Below are 22266 nucleotides of genomic sequence, written 5' to 3'. Positions count from 1 at the left end.
CAACCTCATTTATCTTCATTTCTTCCCAATTATACCAAATTATCAATAGTCTCTGTTGCATCGGAGTCTTAATCCCCTTTATTCAGGCAGCATTAGATAGTGGCAGATGAATTCTTGGAGGGAGTCAGAGTAAACAGCCATGAAATGCCACCTCTGGCAGATGGCATTGCTCACAAGAAATGTGACAAAACATTTGGAATTTGTAACTGGGCATTGGTATGAGGATGCAAGCTGTTAATATTTTTTTAAAAGATAATCAAGGTGGTACATGGTAAAAATGTAACCCATATTTTAAAGAAAAATGCAAAGGTACAGGTGTTCACATCAACTCAAAAGATTAATCCATTTTTAGATGAGATATTCCCACTGAGCACTGAAACCATGAAATTCTTTCATGCCGTGATATTTATGATAACAAATGGCCTATTCCATTTGAAGCAAGGTATACATGTTCTTTATTCAAAGATAAAATATCATTTATTTTTATTTTCAAATGCCAGAGTGTCCAATATTTGTTTTGTCTATTGCCAAATTGGAGATATACTTGAAAAACAAACAGAATAGTAAAAAGCAAACATATTGGTGAGAAAACAATGTTTGAAACCTTTATAGTTATGAATTTTTACTTAGCAAAGATAATACAGAAGAATTTACTTTTTTATAGGGAATAGATTTCATGCATTTCATATATACAGTTTTAAAAACATACTATGTATCATTTGTAGAAATAGCAATAATAGAAATTTAAATAATTTCAGTCAATTGACAAACCTTGTGATTTTGCAGAAATCACTATATAAATTTGTTTTATGACTGCCATTCAGAAACATAATATCTATGGGCTTTTTCACACAGAATGCAAAGAGATGAATCAATTAATCAATAAGAGCAAGCTTTACAAAGAAATGTAAGCTAGTAAAATAGGCCAACTCAGTAAATTTAATATCAAGTAAACAGTTTTTTTTTTTTTTAACGAACTTGTGAATTTATCTTTTACCTTTAATAGAGAGAGACTTGCTTTTCTCTTTAGGGCACACCTGGGCAGCTCAATGCCAAATCTTTCTCTTTTTTCCACATATTCCTACCCAACTTATATCCCAGAAATATTCCTTCTTTCCTCAGTTCCTACAATAATTTAAAAATTCATACTTCATAAAATGTTTCTGAATTATCTGGACTTATGAAATAAACATGAACTGAATCATTAATTAAGCTTGGAAAATAATGAATTCTAGTTTTTTTTTCCAAACTTGCTTATAAACTCCTTAATTTTTTTTTTTTTTTTGACAGGCAGAGTAAGATAGAGAGAGAGAGACAGAAAGGTCTTCCTTTTTCTGTTGGTTCACCCACCAAGCGGCCGCTACGGCCGGCACGCTGCGGGTGGCTTTTTCTATATTGCTTTCTATATAGTACAGTGGTAGCATGGTTTAGGAAATTTGTGTGAATTGACCCCATAGAGATCCATCAAGAGGTTATCACATTTTTTACTTAGAAATTAGATCCACACGGGGTCGGCACTGTGGCATAATAGTTGAAGCCCCCACCAGCATGCCAGCACCCTACATGTGTGCTGGTTCATGTCTCAGCTGCTCTTCTTCTGATCCAGCTCTCTGCTGATGTTCTGGGAAAGCAGTAGAAGATGGCCCAAGTGCCTGGGCCCCTGCACCCTCATGGGAGACTCGAAAGAAGCTCCTGGCTCCTGGCTTCCTATCAGCCCAGCTCTGACAGTTGCGGCCATTTGAGAAGCGATCCAGCAGATAAAAGATCTCTCTCGCTGTCTCTGCCTCTCTCTGTCTGCAACTCTAACTCCCAAATAAATAAATAAAAATCTTTAAAGAAAAAAAAATTAGGCCCGTGCTGTTTTATGTTCTAAAACTTCTGAAAAATATATATTACTACCATTGACAAGTTAATGCAAAAGCATTGTAGACAAATTCAAACTTTAAACTGTTGATGTACAATGTAATACTTTATCCCTTTTAGTATTTTTTTTGTTCTAGTACTATTGGTTGAACTCTGTAATTAACACACAATTATTCTTAGGTGTTTAAATTTTAACTGAGAAGTGATCCCTGTTAAATATAAGAGTGGGAATAAGAGAGGGAGGGGATGTACAACTTGGGACATGCTAGATCAGACTTGCCTCAAATGGTGGAGTTAGAATCGTGCCAGGGGATTCCAATACAATCCCATCAAGGTGGCATGTACCAATGCCATCTCACTAGTCCAGGTGATCAATTTCTGTTCACAATTGATCACACTGATAGGTCTAAGAGTCAAAGGGATCACACAAACACGAATAGTGTCTGCTAATACTAACTGATAGAATCAAAAAGGGAGAGATTGATCCATCATGGGACGCGGGATACACAGCAGACTCATAGAATGGCAGATGTCCTAAATAGCACTCTGGCCTCAGAATCAGCCCTTAAGGCATTCAGATCTGGCTGAAGAGCCCATGAGAGTATTTTAGGCATGGAAAGCCAAGACACTCTGGAAAAAAAAAAAAAAGAAGACCTAAATGAAAGATCTCTGCGAGTGAGATCCCAGTGGAAAGAACAGGGCCATCAAAGAAGGAGGTACCTTTCTCTGAAGGGAGGAGAGAACTTCCACTTTGACTATGACCCTGTCGGAATAAGACCGAAGTCACCGAACTCAAAAGGCTTCCATAGCCTTGGCAACTCATGACTAGAGCCTAGGGAGATTACTGACGCCATAAACAAGAGTGTCAAATTGTTAAGTCAACAACAGGAGTCACTGTGTACTTACTTCTCATGTGGGATCTGTCCTTAATGTGTTGTCCAATGTGAAGTAATGCTATAACTAGTACGTGAAACAGTATTTTACACTTTGCGTTTCTGTGTGGGTGCAAACCGATGAAATCTTTACTTAATATATACTGAATCGATCTTCTGTATATAAAGATAATTGAAAATGAATCTTGATGTGAATGGAATAGGAAAGGGAGCTGGAGATGGGAGGGGTGAGAATGGGACGGAAATAATGCGGGGGAAGCCATTGTAATCCATAAACTGTAGTTTGGAAATTTATATTTACTAAATAAAAAAGTTAAAAAAAAGATTCCTATAATTTTCAATATTACTAACTTTGAAGTCAGTATTATTTTATAAAACTTTAAAAAGTTAATTTTAAAATTAAGCATACAGACTTTGCTCTTAATGCCAGGTAGAGGTAATGTATTTTTTTTCCAAATTTGTTAATCATGCCAGATTGTCAGCCTTGGAAACAAAAGCATATAAATTGGCCAAAACACTAGCCATTCTTTGGCTATAAGTCTTTGGCTACCTCTGCTGCACTGCCAGCCTTATTATGATATTCCTCTATTACAACTATTACAATTACTGCTGAAAAACTAGAACTTGTTAAAAGTGGTGGGCATTTCATTTAGTAGTTAAGACACCTGTTAAGATTTTCATGTCTCATATGAAAATGGTTGACTTCGATTCCTGGCTCTGGCTCCTGATTCCAGCTTCTTTCTAATGCAAACCCTGAAACACAGTAGATGATGGCTCAAGTAATGGTCCTCGCCACTCATGTTGGAGACCTGGATTGAGTTTCTTTCTTTCTTTCTTTTTAAGATTTTTCTTTGTTCACTTGAGAGGCGGAGTTACAGAGAGAGAGGGCGAGATAGAGAGGTCTTCCATCTTCTGAGTCACTCCCCAAATATCTGAAATGGCTGGAGCTGGGCTGATCCCAAACCAGGAGCTAGAAACTTCTTCCAGGTCTCCCACATGAGTGCACGGACCCAATCACTTGGGCCATCCTCCACTGCTTTCCTAGGTCATTAGCAGGGAGCTGGATTGGAAGTGGAGCAGCCAGGACTTGAACTGGTGCCCATATGGAGGGCCTGCACTGCAGGTGGAGGCTTAACTTACTACACCACAGTGCCAGCCCCTGAATTGAGTTTCTGACTCAGTTACAGCCTGGTCTAGTCTTGGCTGTTGTAGGCATTTGGGGAGTGAACTAATGAATGAGCTCGCTCTCTCTTTCTCTCTTTTTCTCTGTCTCTCTCCCATCTCTCTCAGCCTCTCAAATTTTTTTATCTGTTCTACTTAATATGACTGATTTAGTTCTGTAATTGATGCACAGTTATTCTTAAGTGTTGAAAATTAACTGAAATGTGATCCCTGTTGAACATGGGAGTGGGAATGGGAGAGGGAAGAGATGTATAATTTGGGACATGCTCAGGCTGACTTGCCCCAAGTGGTGGAGTTGGAAGCATACCAGGGGATTCCAATTCAATCCCATCGAGGTGGCATGTACCAATGCCATCTCACTGTTCCAGGTGATCAATTTCAGTTCACAGTTGGTCATGGTGGAGGGACTGGGAGTCAAAGTGAGCACATAGACAAGTCTAGTACCTGCTAACGCTAACCGATGGAGTAAATAAAGGGAAGAGTGATCCAACATGGGAAGTGAGATACTCAGCAGACTCATAGAATGGAAGATGTCCTAAATAGCACTCTGGCCTCAGAATCAGCCCTAAAGGCATTCGGATCTGGCTGAAAAGCCCATGAGAGTATTTCAGGCATGGAAAGCCAAGACACTCTGGCAAAAGATCTCTGTGAGTGAGATCCCAGTGGAAAGAACAGGTCATCAAAGAAGGAGGTACCTTTCTCTGAAGGGAGGAGAGAACCTCCACTTTGACTATGACCTTGTCTAAACAAGATAAGAGTCGGAGAACTCAGAGGGCTTCCATAGCCTTGGAAACTCATGACTAGAGCATGGGGAGATTACTGATGCCATAGACAGGAGTGTCAATTGGTAAAGTCAACAACAGGAGTCACTGTACACTTACTCCTCATGTAGGATCTCTGTCCTTAATGTGCTGTGCATTGAGATTTAATGCTATAACGAGTACTCAAACAATATATTTCACTTTGTGTTTCTATGGGGGTGCAAACTGTTGAAATCCTTACTTAATGCATACTAAACTGATCCTCTGTAAAAAAAAAAAAAAAAGAAATTATCAATTCCCAACTTGACTCTCACTGGGATTAAACATGACAATAGGTCTGATCTGATTTCATCATCATTTAAAAAATCATCTATTATTTTTCACTTTATGTTTCTGTGTGGGAGCAAACTGTTGAAATCCATACTTAATGTATACTAAGCTGATCTTCTGTATATTAAGATAATCGAAAATGAATCTTGATGTGAATGGAAGGGGAGAGGGAGTGGGAAAGGGGAGGGTTGTGGGTGGGAGGGACGGTATCGGGGGAAGCCATTGTAATCCATAAGTCGTACTTTGGAAATTTATATTCATTAAATAAAAGTTTAAAAAAAATAAAAAAAATAAAAAAAAATGAAAATTAAAGCTACTAAAAGATCACTAAGGATCATCTAGCCACTAGTGCACAATATATAATCATATTTTGGAAACATCTGCCTGTGTGAATGTGTGCATCTAAGAAAAATCTGCAAATAACTATTGATGGATTAAATACCTTAATGCAATGTTTGATTTTTTTCTTAGAAAATGATATATAAAGGACCAATCTGAAATCACAAAACCTTATCAGACACTTTTTTTAATACCCTGAGTTTTATATATTTGTATATTGTCCATTTGGAGAACTAATCAATAATGCTTCTCCTTGATCACTTGAAAATAGGGAATATCTTAACTATAATCATTACTTTCTTCTTTAAATATTTCAGTGACTTTCTCAACCAATAAGTTTATTTTAATTTTTGAATCTATAGTGAATTAGTTCTATTTGTTTAATAACAGGATATTTCTTTATCTAGCATTGGTTTACTGAGAGTGGAGACCATGCCTTTCACATGCTTAAATCTGTATATATATCTGACTCCATTCTGTCATGCTTGATATAATTTTTTGAATTTGCCTTTTTATAATATGGTAAGAATATAATATCAAAAGACTGCTACTTCAGAAAGGATGTGTGTCCTTTTTTTTGTCAAGAAAAAGCAGACAGTCTTATTTCTAATATCTGTTTAGTGCACCACTTGAAAAATAATACCAGCTGGTTAAAGAGGGGGCTGGGAATTTAGATTAAGAAAAAGCTATATAAAACTCTCTCTACTTAATGGCAATTTATTTTATTGTGAATTAAATAAATTTGCATTATTTTAAGCCCATGGCATTTAGTTTTCTCTGATGATTAAATAAGTTTTGACAATCACATTGGATGCAGTAATGCTGCCTTTTCCACTTAAATTATTCTTTTCCATTGTGGCATAAACTGTATGTTCAGCCCTCTTTCAGTGCTTGGCTTCTGAGAAATGCCATTGTTCTTCCACTCTTTTTTTTTTAATTTTACCTTTTCCTTTCTGATCCTTTTTATCACTTTCAAAAGATGAGCAGGCCGGCGCGCCGCAGCACAATAGGCTAATCCTCCGCCTAGCGGCGCCGGCACACCGGGTTCTAGTCCCGGTCAGGGCACCAGATTCTGTCCCGGTTGCCCCTTTTCCAGGCCAGCTCTCTGCTGTGGCCAGGGAGTGCAGTGGAGGATGGCCCAAGTGCTTGGGCGCTGCACCCCATGGGAGACCAGGAGAAGCACCTGGCTCCTGCCTTCGGATCAGCGCAGTGCGCCGGCTGCAGAGCGCCAGCCGCGGTGGCCATTGGAGGGTGAACCAACGGCAAAGGAAGACCTTTCTCTCTTTCTCTCTGTCTCTCTCTCTCACTGTCCACTCTGCCTGTCAAAAAAAAAAAAAAAAAGATGAGCAAACACTACCCATAGGTGGCCACAAATCATCTGTGCTTTTAAAAAATTGCTTTTAAAGAAGAACCTGAGATGGGATGGTTGCAGGTGGGAGGGAGGTTATGGGGGAAAAAGACACAACAATGCAAAAGTTGTGCTTTGTAAATGTATATTTATTAAATAAAAAAAAGAACCTGATTAGAAAATACCTTTCTTGCCATACACAGTGGAGGATTTTCTTTGAAGACCTTCTCACTTTATGGCTCAAAGATCTTCCTACTACAGCTCTCAGTCTGGTCCAGGAAGCCTGTCTTTGAAACTCTCGGTTCCCTTCACTGGAGAGCTTCATTTGGTTCCTCAGAGTTTAAACAGAGTGCACATTCACAACCAACAGCTCAGTTACCAGTACTTAAATCAACATGCCTCAAATGAGTAAAAGTAGAGGACCGTGGGTGAGCAATTCCTTCTAGAGCCTTTCTTCGTGTAATTCCTTATCAGCAGTATGAGCTTGGACTAATTACTCAATCCTGATGAGCCTGCACTTTCTCTATAAAATGTTGCTGATTATAGTACCTGTTACATAGGGGTGTTGTGAAGATTGGATGAATGATATTTGGCAAATATCAGGTACTAATTGTGTTTTGAACATTTTTCTTGCATGTATTTTTAAATGTACAATGAATGGGATTCCCACAGACAGTAGACTTAACATCTTTTAAACTTTGTCTAAGTTATGGCCCATAATTGATAATTGCAGTTTAACACAAAGATATAGTCCATTGATGTATCTCTTTGATGCCAACAGCAACAACTCATAAGGCTTAGTTGTAATAGAAGAGAAAGCTTCATGGCATACACCTATATGTGTTAAGAACCCAGAACCATAACATGTTTATTTTCAGGTCCATGATTTTCTTGTTTCGTTACTTTGAGCCAGTAATTATTAATTTCTCATCTACTCCATTCCTTTTTAGTTTCTTCCATGTCCCATATCTTCTCTTTTTTTCCATCTAGAAGTGATTTCAGTGTTTTATAAGGTTATCCTAGTCTCTGTCTTAACATTTCAATTTTTGATATTTTGCCCAATTCTGTAGTTTTCTATGAGTTTTCTTCAAAAGATTTTGTCTTCATTTGGGTAAAATTATTTTTTACTGCCCAAATTCTCCTTTCTTCTTTGTGCCTTGCACTTACACATTGTCTGCCTGCCTCTTTCGTCTCCTGATATTTCTTACATGTTGTATTCATTCCGGAGTGATATGAAATTCTTGACAAGATTATTCTCCATTCTTCACATCAACACTCTACTAATTTTAGTATTTATTACATCTTATTAAATATATTTCTTTGCTTTATGGTTCTTTTAAGAAGTCCTACGTTTAGTAACCACTATCTGCTAGCCAATCCTTGTCTCTTCTATACTGAAAGAAAGAAAACAGTCATCTGCCTCTGGTTTTCCAAGAAGAGTCCAGGCTTTACATAGTTGTTTAGTTCTTACTCAGTCTCCTTAATAAAATAAGTTGTTTTATAAATATATATGTGTATATAGAGATATATGTATGATAATAAACTTTCTGATATGCCCACTGTTTACAGTATCTGATTCTTGAATCTGCTTCTGAGAAAAAGTTTGATTTAGCTAATATGTCACTTTAAAAAGTTTGCAGTCTACATTTACATATTCAAAGGGATTTTACTGTATAATTATCAATATATTCTTTCACCTACATTGTGACAGGCATATTTTTTAAGTATGACTGACTGATGGACAGATTGGGAATTGCAGAATTAATGGGCATATTTTAAATCTTTGGCAAGGCGTTGCAGTAATTACATCTGCTGAACCACTTGATACATTGCTGGAAGTAGCCCAGTAAAGCCTTATCAAGAGTTCTCCATTTTTAATGCTTTAACATACCTGATTATACGATTTACTTTAAGAGCAAGCAACATGTGAAAATGAATATGACCAGGCAAATATACGTGTCAACTGCAGAAATAATGGAGTTTTACCTCTGTGAACTATTTATTTAGTTTTTGATGTCGCTAGTCATCTTTTTCATCTTGTTAGTGGTGATGTTAAACAGATATTTAGCCTATAGATAAAACAATGGAATTAACAACCAAAACTATTTTAGTTTACCTTTTATATTCCAAAATAATTTAAATTATAATCACCAACATTTGTTTCATGGTTAATATGTCTAAATATTGTGATAAGCGTTTTATATGTTGTATCTCATTTAATCCTTATAACCATAAGTAGATAGAATGCACATATTAGATATAAAGAAATTGAGCCTCATAGAGCTTTTGTATCTATTTTAAAGTCCATGAATAATAAGTAGAGGATACAGAATTAAATCCCAAGTCTGTCTAATGTTCTTTTTACTATGCTATTATGATTTGGGGGAGGGTACAATCCTTCCTTCTCTATTTTGCTTCTGTTTCTACCTACCACATTATCTCATAGACCTTTGTTGGTTGACAGCTGCCAGTCAGTAAGATTACTTTAGCCTAACCACTTAAGATGTACAAAGACACATGCTGAAATTCCAACAAGAAAATTTGTTTTGTAATAATTAACTCATGACTTGCTACAAAAGACCTAATGGCCTCCTTTCAACTTATGGGGCAAAGTTAATTCTATTGATTTGAGACCACTTTCTAGTTCCTCTAAATAATTTTTTATATTTGTAAGGATTATGCTGATAGGAAAGTATTAATACTTGTTATATATTATGTCTCTCAAGGGGACAAACAGAAAAGATGAACTATTCTGCTTAATGCTGCATGAACAGTCTAGTCCTTTCTTTAGCTTCAAAAGCCTGACTTAACTGGTCAAATTAATTGGTCAAGGTACTTAAAATAGTTCCTAAATACGGGTATTGCTGGGTTTGTAGAACATAGATGTAATGAGTAACCAGATGAAAATTGAGGGTTATAAAGATGTAATATTATGAATGTGTATTTGATTGAATGTGATTGTGAAAAAATTAGTGTTCCCCTTTATTATTATTTTTGCCGTTAAGGAAGTTTTCTGAAACATTTTCTTTGTGCACTCCACCGTGTATGTGATGAGAATATTCCCTTACTAAGCATAAGTTGAATTCTGAGCTATGTATGTCTACTTCTAACATGTACACAAGATACATGTTAAATGGTGAGACCAAGATTACAAACAAGATTTTAACTAAAGTACTTTGTTAATGAAATTGAATCTTTTTTTTTTTTTTTTTGACAGGCAGAGTGGACAGTGAGAGAGAGAGACAGAGAGAAAGATCTTCCTTTTGCCGTTGGTTCACCCTCCAATGGCCGCCGCGGCTGGCGCGCTGCGGCCGGCGCACCGCGCTGATCCGATGGCAGGAGCCAGGAGCCAGGTGCTTTTCCTGGTCTCCCATGGGGTGCAGGGCCCAAGCACCTGGGCCATCCTCCACTGCACTCCCTGGCCACAGCAGAGAGCTGGCCTGGAAGAGGGGCAACCGGGACAGAATCCGGCGCCCCGACCGGGACTAGAACCCGGTGTGCCGGCGCCGCTAGGCGGAGGATTAGCCTAGTGAGCCTCGGCGCCGGCCGAAATTGAATCTTAAAAATATATTATTAATGTCAATAGCAGCAATGTTACTAATAGTTAAATGTGATGGCCTTTACAATATTTTTACACTTAATGAAGGAGTAGAAGTGTTAGCTGTTATTTTATTGCTATTCTCCTGTGCTTGCATTATTACATTCAAATGACATTGTGTTGTGTTGTGTTGTGTGGCATTGCCTACTTAGTAAGAGCTAGTTTAGTTAAAAACAAATTACTTTGCCTATAAATCCAGTCAACTGGGCATACATAAAACATATCACAATGAGATCAGAGTAAATGAAAGGTAGTGGCTGTCAATGGCCAGCCACTTGCCCTGCTGAGAACCCCCACTCTTCCTTACAGATTCCTCTAATACTTGACTGGTGATGATATCAATGTGATCATCATCTTAAAAGTTATTGAAACAAAATATTTTAGTTATATTTTAGTTAACATTTAAGTAGAATTTGAAATTCTAGTTTTTCTTTATCTTCATAGGTCATCTTTTATGTTTTCTGGGAGTACATGAACCTTACTGCAGTTATCTCCAATTTTAGATATAGTTCACAAGAGTTGTGTCACAGTTTATGAATTCTAGAAACGTGCTCCTTATATTAAGTCCTTAGCATGTATTCTCAGCAGTTTACATTCAATATTTCATAAATATGACAAAAGAGGGGAAAAGATAGATGGTGTCATTATATGAGTATTGACTGCAAAGTGACTTGATAATATGTTTGTCATTTAGACAGACCACAAGCTTTTAAGGATGACAGTAGGAACTCAAATTCAGATAAGAAAATGCTGTTACTGGCTTGAACTGAACTTATATTAGTTTTTAAGAATCCTTTAACTTATAATATTAACAAGAAATGAATTAAAGCTTCAAAAAACAATTTCTCATAACACACAAAGTCTTCTGTACTAGCCACAGCATATAGATTATATGGAATTGAAGGATTTAAAAAAATCTTTTCCACGAAACACAACATAAAACCAAGATAAATACAAGGACTATTTTAAAATCTGTGGGGTTCACAGGAGAGTGATTAAGATAAGTTTATCATTTGGAATTGCAAAGTAATATCAGGGAAAACTCCATTTTCTTCCTGTGTCCAGAGAAAAATTTATTTTAACTGATCTTTTTCAAGTTATGAAAACTAACAGTTTGCAGGAGTTTCTCCAACCTTGTCATCACACTCAGCAGGTCATATAGGAGAGCACTGTGCCTTCATTACCTGTGATTTAATTCCCTATACATCTAAACTAATCTTTGAAACTCAATAATGTGATGTTCAGGTTTTAGCCACTGTGCCTTAAAGTGGCATGCAGGGAATACTTACATCTTGTAACATTTTAATTTAGAAACAAACGTACAGGGACTTTGTTTGAATTTTACATTTAGTTAGTTAAATATGTCAGCCTAATTCTTAGAAAGATGTAAGTCAGGTGCAATTTATTTGTGTAAGCCTGTGGTGAATATTTAATTCTTAACTATTAAGTATACTTTTATGCCAGGAGTTCCTATTAAATACAGAAAAAATGTATTCACTTAATTTTTGAAAGGTTTGGATCTGAGTCTAGATCGCTGGAGATGGTGTTGATAAAATTGCAGAGCTGTTTTTTTTTTTTTTAATTTGGAAGTTTTTCCTATTAGAGTGATAACGATACATTGAAGCAACAGTTCTGGAGCATATAGGCCCATCCACTAGAGTTAGCACACTTCCTGGAATCCTTTGAGTAGTGTTTATGTTTTTGTAAACAGTTTGGTTATGGAATCAGCATATTCCTTTGTTGCTTTCTGGTTACCGTTATGCTCAATGTTCCTCTTACGATCCAATTGTTATTTTTGTTCCTCCAACTCCATTCTTTTTTTAGAGCATGTTTTGGCAGCAGTAACAAGGGCTAATCGGAAGAGAAGAGCCTAGTAGTAGGAAAAGCCAGTTCAGAGGCTCTTGAGATAGGGTGAGAGTATAATAGGGTCCAATTGAAGGCAGTGCAGGTAGGAATGGAAGAAAGGCAATATAAAATCAACCTCAGAGATTTTTGCCACTTTACCTGGAAGTGAAGAGTAAAGAGATGACAGGGACACTTATTAAATTGAGAAATTTTTGAGAGCAAGGGCTCTTGTCTTTTATCTCTGTACTCTTAGTACCTGGGAATAGCACCTGACATATAGTAGACATAAAATTTTCCAGTTGAAACAATTAGTGTATGCCACTAATACATAGAGAGTACAAAGGAACAATATATGTTGCACTGAATGATGTTCAACTTAGTTTTTGATGTATTGAATTAAAAATGGTGGAGATATCTCTGTGTTTTACAATGTTTTATACAAACTGACCTCTGACTACTTGTATTCTAGACTAAGACAACTTCAAGCAACGAAGGAAATGATAAATATTTGCCCTTTCCAATATACTATTCACTAACTGTATGTAACCTTTGACCACTTGAAACATGATCAATACAACTAATGAGCTGCATTTTTCATTTTTCTCTATTTTAGTTAATCAAAATGTAAATTTAAATAATCATATGTTACTAATGGCAACTGTACTGGAGAATGCAGTGCTAGAAGCTCATCAATGAACAAATGTTGCACCTCTGATTAAACTTGACACTCCTAGCCCACTTGCCCTAGGATGTGGCTGTTCCTGGGCAATGTTTCAAAGTGAAAGAGAAGACAAACTGGTTAAAAGACCACTTCAACCTTTTCAGATGCTTAATTGTTAATCCATTTTATACCATTATCAGTTTAAATTCCTGAAATTATGCATTACTGATCTGGACCAATCAGAATAGTAGCTAAATATCCTATTTTGTGAATACATATAGGAAAAACAAAAGCAAATATGACAAAGTTTGTGGAATGTAACAGCAGGTCTGCACACACACCCTTAGTTTTCCATTCATGTTAGAATTTTAGAGCGTATTGGACCTTGAATGTGTATCAGTGCGTGTATATCCACCAAACATACATATTATTTAGAAAAAAACAATGAAGTTATTAATTGATTATGAATTTAAAAATATGTATTTTAGTGTAACCCTCAATATGCTATTTGAGCTCATCAAACTTTGCATTAATCTAGGCTTCTAGCTAACAGAGTGTTATTTGATTGATACAAGAAGCTTGATTCAGGCCATATGTTACATAGACTGCTTCCCATTTGGCTTCTTACTCTTTGTCTTATGTATGTAAGATGACTAGAAACATGATCAATTTAGATCAATATTTTCAAATAATCTGATTGATGTGTCTTATTGTAGCTACAAAAGACTCAAAGTAAGGACAGTTAATTATAAACATTTACATTTTTTCATATCCAAGCCTGTACTTTAAAAATGCTTAGATTTCATTTGAAAGGAAGAGATAGAGACAGAGTCAGATCTTCCACCCACTGGGTTCCCTCTCCAAATGCCTGCAACAGCCAGACTACTGAGGCCACAAACAGGAGCCTCGAACTTAATCTGAGTCTTTCATGTGGATGGCAGAGTCCCAAGAACTTGAGCCAGCATGAGCTGCTTCCCATTAGCAGAAAGCTGGATAGAACATGGAAGAGCCAGGACTCAAACCCAGGTTCCCTGATATGGGAAGTGGGTGTCCCAAGTGGCATGTTAATTGCTGCACCAAACACCTGCTCCCAAGCTTGTACTATTGAATTTGATAATTACTTTTTTTTAATTAAACAGGCAGAGTTAGACAGTGAGAGAGAGAGACAGAGAGAAAGGTCTTCCTTCCGTTGGTTCACCCCCAAATGGCCACTACGGCCATCGCACTGCACCGATCTGAAGCCAGGAACCAGGTGCTTCCTCCTGGTCTCCCATGCAGGTGCAGAGCCCAAGCTCCTGGGCCATCCTCCACTGCCTTCCCGGGCCACAGCAGAGAGCTGGACTGGAAGAGGAGCAACTGGGACTAGAACTTGGCGCCCATATGGGATGCCAGCGCTGCAAGCGGAGGATTAACCAAGCGAGCCACGGTGATGGCCCCTTGATAATTACTTAATATTGTTTCATAACATGTGGCTTTTAAATTTATACTTTCTAACTGATAATAGCGATTCCTACTATATAGAAACTTTAAAAGACACATTGAATGTGAGTTCAGAAAAAACACTTTTAAAATATAAAACTCTTGTGTATGATTCACTTAAACCTAGTAGTCTCAGAGATTCAAACCCACCAAAATTGTAGCTTACACATTTAAAAAGAGGGCCATTAACTTCTTTGGATAGATGATGAAGATTGATTCCTAAATTATCCTGATACCCATCATTGTGATTACAGTCAATGTTTTATTGGGTCTACTCACTCCTTCTTCACAGAAAAGTTATTAAGAAGTGAGGATCAGTAGGCTTGTACAATTGGAATGCTAAGGTTAAGAAGGATATTTGATTGTTTTTAGAACTTAATTGATGGATTTCTTTTATGTCTGTTTGAAATACTTTGGTGTTTTGTTGGGCTGATGCTAATTTGTTTGAAATATACCACAATATTTGTCACTGCCTTTCACAAAGCTGACTATAATAAGCATTCTGGTATTTGATGTTTCAGAAGATCAGAGTTTGGAGGAGTTTTAGGCAAAATTTTGGGCAATTAAAATTTCCCATAGTATTTTCCTGCTCCTTTTAAAAATATTAATGGGTATAAATGTTGCTTCCATCTCAGAAATTCCATTTTTTTAAAATTTATGTTATTTATTTGAAAGAGTTACAGGTAGAGGTACAGACAGAGAGAGAGGTCTTCCATCTGCTGGTTCACTCCAGTGGATGGAGCTGTGCCGATCTGAAGCCAGGCGCCAAGAGCTTCTTCGGGTCTCCCTCATGGGTGCAGGGGCCCAAGCACTCGGGCCATCTTCTGCTATCTCAGGCCATAGCACAGAGCTGGATCGGAAGAGAACTGGCACCCACGTGGGATGCTGGCGCTTCAGGCCAGGGCTTTAACCCGCTGTGCCACTGTGCCAGTCCCAGAAATTCCACTTTTTAAAATTATTAGGATTTCATAATTCAGAGATCTCTGCCTTCTGGCCAATAATACAATAAAGAAAAATAGCAGTAAAATTAAGCCAACCTGAAAACTTAAGATTTTAAATTAAGGCAATAAAAATTTATCACGTATTTTGTCAAATATATATTTCACCATAGTTCATCACTTCATTTTTCTTACACTTATTCTAATTTAGAATATATATTCTTGCTAAATAGGGGCTTACGAAAATATAATTCTCTCTAGCTTTCTCATTGATAAAGTTGGGATCTAACAAATTAATTGCCTACAGTCTTAATGTGGTAACTGTATAATATTATATTATTTGTTGTTAAATATGTTTATTTTGTGGCTTTAATTTCACTAAACATTGATCTAAAATGCTGATAAGAAGTTAATATAAAAAACTCTACTTGGAGCCCACATTGTCGTATAGTGGGTAGAGCCGCTGACTGTGATGCAGCATCCCATGTAGACACTGTTCGAGTTCTGATCCAGCTCCAAGCTAATGAACTAGGAAAAGCAGCAGAAGATAGCCCAAGTGATTGAGCCCCTGCCACTCAAGTGGGAGACCTGGTTGAAACTCATGGCATCTGGCTTCAACCTGGCTCAGTGCTGACCATTGCTGCCACTTAGGGAGTAAACCAGCAGGTAGAAGACGCTTTTCTCTGTGTCTCTCCTTCTCTCTCTGTAAATCTGACTTTCCAACAAATAAATAAATCATTAAAAAAGTTCAACTCATTTTTTAAATTCTTGAGGATTTTCTGCGTTTTCCACATTATCTTTATATATATATATATATATATATATATATATATATATATAACGGCATTGAGTAAGGTTTATACTTACTATTAAGTTTCAAGTAGGAGAGATTAAATAAAGCTTCTCTGTTTTCCCAAACCCACTACCTGCTGGGCCTCTTTGATATTCATTATTAAGAATGCTATCCAGTTCCTCCCCTCTTTATTGGAAGAAATTGCTCCTAGAGTTAGTTTGGTCTAGTTTAGTGGACAGTACCTATTCTAGGAATATGAGCTGATTTATGTTCCTGTAAAATTCATATATGAATCCCTAACCCTCAGTTACTTGGGAATATTTGGAGGGTGATTAAGGAGGGTGATTAAGTTAAAATGTAGCCCTCATAAGAAAAGAGAATTTGAATACACAAAGAGATATGAACTTTCACAGGGCAAAGACCAAGGGTTCAGAGAAAACAAGTCTGCCAAAACCTTGATCTCTTGGATTACTAACCCCAAGAACTGTGACAAAATACATTTTGGTTTTTGGCAACCCTGTATATGGCATTTTCTTATGGAAACCCTAGCAAAATGATACAGTAAGAGATATATTAGCTGGTAGGTCAGTAGATACAAAGGACAAAAATGTAAATACCCAAGTCTTTTTTTAAAGGCTGCCTTTAGGATAGATTAGTGAAAGTACTTTGCTGTCTTTAATGGCAGTGGATACTATTCATTGTCAGAAAAGTCAATAGGATGATGCAAAGTTAGGGCCACCAAACGCTCTATATTGAGTCATAAGTCAGTTTCCATACACTTAAAAATAATTTTAGGTCAACAAAGATAAATATCCAGAGCATGAATACTTCCTAGTCCAAATATCAAATAGCTATAGCGTCCTTGGTCATTTGCTTCGTATACATACCTTTAGAGAGTAGGATAATTAAATTTATAATTTTAATTCTTTTATTATTTTAGAAGGGGAGAGAGAGAGAGAGAGAGGGAGAGAACCCCCATCTTTTGGTTCATTCCCCAAATGCCCACAACAGTTGGGGAGCTGAAGCCAGGATCTGGGCACCCAATTCAGGCTTCCTATGTGTGTGACCTGGACTCAACTAATTGAGCCATCGCTGTTGCCTCCCAGGATCTGTATTAGTAGGGAATTGGAATTGGAGGCTGGAGCTGGACTAGAACACAGGCACTCTGATATAGAATGTATGCATCCTAACAGGCCAAATGCCCACCTCAAGAACAGAATCTTATATGTTTTCTCAGTGAAGATGGAAACAGGATAAAACCACATTTGCTCTTTCATTAGCACAGCAGTTTAAAAAGATGAGAGTTGTAAAAAGTTCATCCAAAATTCTCATGAAAGTACACACAGAAACACTTTAGAATCCTTTAATGAGGTTTTTAAAATATCGTGATTCAGTTTTGTTTGGCATGTATTATGTATAAAACATTAGACTAATGCTTAATGTTCCATTTAATATTGAATGTGGACTAAAAGGTTTTCAATTTATAAAACAAAAATTGACATGGTCTTAGCTCTAGTATTGCTATATGCTGTGCTGCCCTGATAGTGCAATACCATTTTAATATCATATGCTATAGTTTAATGTCTTCCAAACATACCTTTACTTGTCAATGTTTTGCTCATCATTTTACAAATTGTAGTTCTATAATGGTGAGGTAATTCATTTCTTGAACATACTGCTAATATGATAGAGTGGTTCCGTTTTTGCTCAGCAATTGATCCTTCAAATTTTTGCATTTTATGGTATTAATCATGTTTCTTGGGGCAGTGTTACTATAAAGAATTCTCAGTGTTGTAATGTAGTTACTTTCATCATTCACTAATATTCTACCCCTTCCCCACCATCTCTCTTTATTATAGCATAACAATGTCTTATTGATTTTAATTGGAATTTCAAAGTTGTGAATGTTAAATTATGTCAATGCACCAACCATAAATTACTTCTCTGTTCACAGGCAGTGACTGTACAACAGTATGTATCGGGATAAAAAGAGAACAATTTATGTAATCACAGGAGTTTTGCATGTTCTCAATGAACATACCAAACCTCAACATGATCAAGGGAATAATTTCTGGTCCATTAAGCCAAATTAAATCAAATTTCCTATTCTTAACTTGTTAACTGAATGCTTATAACAGGAGCTGTACATCTAGCTAGATATTTCTCCCCTCATTTAATTGGAAAAATCTTTGTCCATACAAATAGGGCTAGGTACCCCTTAGCCTTTACATACTAGTGGGGATCCTGATGTTTCCTTATCTGAACTCACTTAGCTTGAGACTGAAGACTTCCACTTTTGCATTAGAGATTAATGTTTGCTGTAAAGGAGCTTGAAAGAGTCCTGAAGAAGAGGTAGATTCCCAGTCCTGAGAGAAGAGTGGATGAGGGGATGGGACCCAGCATTGTGGCACAGAAGTTTGAACCACCACTTGCAACACTGGCATCCCATATCAAATAACCAGTTTGAGTATTCTCTGCTCCATTTCTGATCCAGCTCGCTGATAATGCACTTGAGAAAGCAGCAGAAGATGGCCCAAATTCTTAGGTCCCTGCTTCACATGTTGGAGACCCGGATAAAGTTTATGGCTTCTGGCTTCAGCTTGGAGAAGCCCTGGGGAGTGAACAAGCGGTCAACCATCTGGGGAATGAATGAGCAGATGGAAATCTCTCTCTCTCTCTCTCTCCCCCCTCCCTCTCTCTCTCTCCCCCTCTCTCTCCCTCTCCCTCCCTCTCCCTCTCCCTCTCCCTCCCTCTCCCTCTCCCTCCCTCTCCCTCTCCCTCCCTCTCCCTCTCTCTCTCCCTCCCTCTCCCTCTCTCTCTCTCTCTCTCTCCCTCTCCCTCTCCCTCTCCCTCTCCCTCTCCGTCACTTTGCTCTTAAAATTAAATAAATAAATAATTGTTCTTAAAAGAGTGAATAAATGAGTGGAAATTTTAAAAAATTCTCTCAGAGATGCTAGACATTAGTTTGCATAAATACATTTAAAATCTTGTGTGAACTACTATTTTTGCCTAAAAACATTTCCCTAAAAAATCTACTATTCTAAAAATGGCTTTTGGAAATGTGGTGTTTGAAAACAAACATATAAAAAATTTTCCCCCATTGACCCAGAATTCCCATTGCAGGGGATTGATCGATTTTAAGGAATAATTTAATGAATATTTTTGTGATGATATAATTTGTAATAGTGACAAATCTGAATAAAACATATGCCCAACATTTATTTTTAAAATATTTGTTTTATTTATTTGAAAGACAGAGTTACAGAGAGAGGGAGAGAGAGATAGAGAGATCTTCCATCTGTTGGTTCACTCCCCAAATGGCTGGGGCTGGGCCAGGCTGAATCCAGGAGCCTATAATTCCACCTAAATCTCCCTTGTGGGTGGCTGGGGCCCAAGTACTTGTGTCATCTACTACTGCGTTCCCAGGCATGTTATCGAGGGAGATGGATCAGAAGTTGGAACAGTTGGAACCTGAATGGGCACTCATGTGGGATGTGGGCATCACAGGTGGTGGCTTAATGCACTGTATTATAACACTGGGTTGAAAGTTCAGCATTTAATAAATTATAATAATTAACTCAATAGACCACTATGTAGCCATTATGCTTTTCAATTGTGACACTGGAAGGAAACATGGAGCATTTACAATGTGAAAATGGGCATCTATAAGAACAAAGACTGAGAGAGAACTAAAAGAAGTGAAAATAAATACAATGTTGAATGTTGTGAACAAGAGTACATTGATTTTTCCTACTTTTTTAAAAGCAATAAATGTATATATTTTATAGAGTACCCAAGTATCCCAGATCTAAAGCAAACATAAATAGGATCAGAAATTTAGGTAGTAGATAGAATAGTGTCACTTAGCTGAAGATGCTAATGTCACAGTTTGCATGGGATTGTGACATTAACATGGTAAGAACCACTCAGCCCTGAAACACATCAAGCAAATAGGTGGTGGAACTGTGCATGCAACCATTTTGTTTTCTAAAACCAAGCTACCTACTGTTGCAATGATTGGAATTCTATGCATTACACTTTTGTTGTATTATTATTATTAATTTATTCAAGAGGTGAAAGATGGAGGAAGGGATTGAAGGAAGGAGGAAGAGACCAAAGGAGAGACAAAAGGGAAGGAGAGGATAGGGGAGAGGGAGGAGGAGAGGGAGAATATGCTTCTTTCTGCCAGTTCACTCCCCAAATGCCTACCGCAGCTGAATTAAAGTCAGAAGCCAAGAATTCCATCCGGGTCTCCCATGTAGGTGGCAAGAACCAAATTATTTGAGCCATTACTGCTACTTCCTAGTGTCTGGATTTTCAGGAAGCTGGAATCAACATCCAGAGCTAGCTATTCTGATATGGGATGCAGGTGTCTTAACCAGCATCTTAACTGCTAGGCCAAACACCCACCTGCACCCCACCCATCTGTTTAAAATAGTCACCTTAAAAGAATACCTTGGCAATCATTCTTTGGTTAGTGTCTATATGGTTTTAAGCCATAGTATGGTGTATGCTAAGTGACAGATGAAACAGATGTATCACTGTAGATCATGATAATATAGTAACTTGCATTTGTGCACACCTTAGTTCACTCTCTAGCGTGGATGACAAAAACAAAACAAGATTTCAAATTGGAAACCATGTTTTCATCTTTTATCCAGCTTATATTTTTCTTTAAGATTTATTTATTTGTAAGGCAGAGTTACAGAGACCGAGGGCTAGACTGAAACTGGGTGCCTGGAACTCCATCCGGGTTTCGCACGTCCATGTGGATGCAGGGTACCAAGGACTGGGGGCATCTTCTGCTGCTTTCCCATACACATTAGCAGGGTGCTGGATTAGAAAAGGAGCAGCAGAAATGTCAATGTTGCAGGTTGTGGCTTACCAGCTGCACCACAACGCTGGTCCCCCAGCTTATTTTATTCAAAAGCCTGCTGTGTATGAGTAGATTTGCTTCCTTGAGGGCTGTATCTTAGAAGAAAATAAGTGATCATTCTGTTTCTCATCATGCATTTTCACATGTTATCATGCTCTTAATATGTGAGTTTGTTGGTTTTGAAGGAACAACATCTGTTCTTCTTTAAACTAAAAAGTGTCAGTAAAATACAGACTATGCATGTTAGAGTTTTGGTTGTAGTATTTAATGGCCTTCAACATATAAATGCTTCAAAAGCTATTCATTGTGATTGCAGGTTTGTTGACACTACTGAGTCGAAGGCCTATATCATTAGTTGGAATGCTTTAGCGTTCTCAGAAGTAGCTTAAATAAGCTAGAATACTGAAAGACTTTGAAATATTCATAAAAATGAGATACCATGTTCAATAAAAATTTTCTAAGAGGTAATATTAATGGTTACAACCATAAACAAAGAGAATTGAAGAAACTTTCTCACAAAAAGTAGATAAATTGCTGTCTGATCATATGAATATTTTTCAGGTGGAAGTGAATCTTCCTGGGATAAAGAAAAGATGCAGTCTCCTCTTGCTGCTCCTGGAACCCAGCATGGAATTGCACATGCAACTCTGGCTGGTCAGCCAGGCCTTGGGGGTGCTCCTACCCTCAATCCACTGCAGCAGAACCACCTGCTAACCAATAGTAAGTATACTGTTCTCCTCAGAGTGGGCATGCTAAAAAATTGTCTTCTAAGACATGGAAGATGCCTCAGATTGGCCAGGCCTGGTTTATTAAATAATAAAGTTTGAAATTTTCAAATCAAAAGGGGTGGGTCAAGAGGGACTCATTTAAAAGTGTGTAATTTATAGCGTGGAGGTAGCTTGTGATACCATGAAGCAGAGTAGAGGTATACAGGAGGGTGGGTAACCAAGGAGTTAAGAATGTTGGCTAGATTCATTTAAACTTGGGTTTCAATTCCTCATCTTTTGATTTAGTTTCATATCCCTGTTTGACCTTAGAGAAATCATTTAACTTTTCCAAGTCTTGCTTTCTAGAGTTGCAAAGTAGGGATTAAAATTTCACATACTGAAGATTATTGTAAGGGCTAAAAACAATGAAGGAAAATCTATTAACAGTGAATTACAAGTGGTACTATAGAAACTATAACAATTATTGTTACATAGTAATCAAAATGCAGTCAATGCATAGACATCCATTTAGGAGATCCTTTCAGGGATTTCAAGGAATCAGAAGTCTTTCTGTAGCAAAGCGGATCTTGTATATTTTTTGACTAACATGTTTTTCTAACAAACAAGAAATATGGGACAAGAGTTCCAGTCCT

General features: G+C 37.3%; 1 protein-coding gene across 3 annotated transcripts in view; it reads left to right on the top strand.

Annotated features, from left to right (window-relative positions):
• DACH2 (dachshund family transcription factor 2) overlaps positions 1–22266 on the top strand; it is a 573909-nt gene that overhangs the window by 438365 nt on the left and 113278 nt on the right. For all 3 annotated transcript variants that reach the window (XM_002720253.5, XM_017349997.3, XM_017349998.3), the window contains exon 5: positions 21468–21626. In XM_002720253.5, coding sequence (XP_002720299.2) covers positions 21468–21626 — 159 coding nt within the window. The remainder of the gene's footprint in view (positions 1–21467; positions 21627–22266) is intronic.

Source organism: Oryctolagus cuniculus, chromosome X (genome assembly GCF_964237555.1).
Source record: "Oryctolagus cuniculus chromosome X, mOryCun1.1, whole genome shotgun sequence".
In the NCBI taxonomy this organism is placed as follows: domain Eukaryota; kingdom Metazoa; phylum Chordata; class Mammalia; order Lagomorpha; family Leporidae; genus Oryctolagus; species Oryctolagus cuniculus.
The sequence above is the reverse complement of the archived record's forward strand: the minus strand, read 5'-3'. Positions and strand labels throughout refer to the sequence as shown.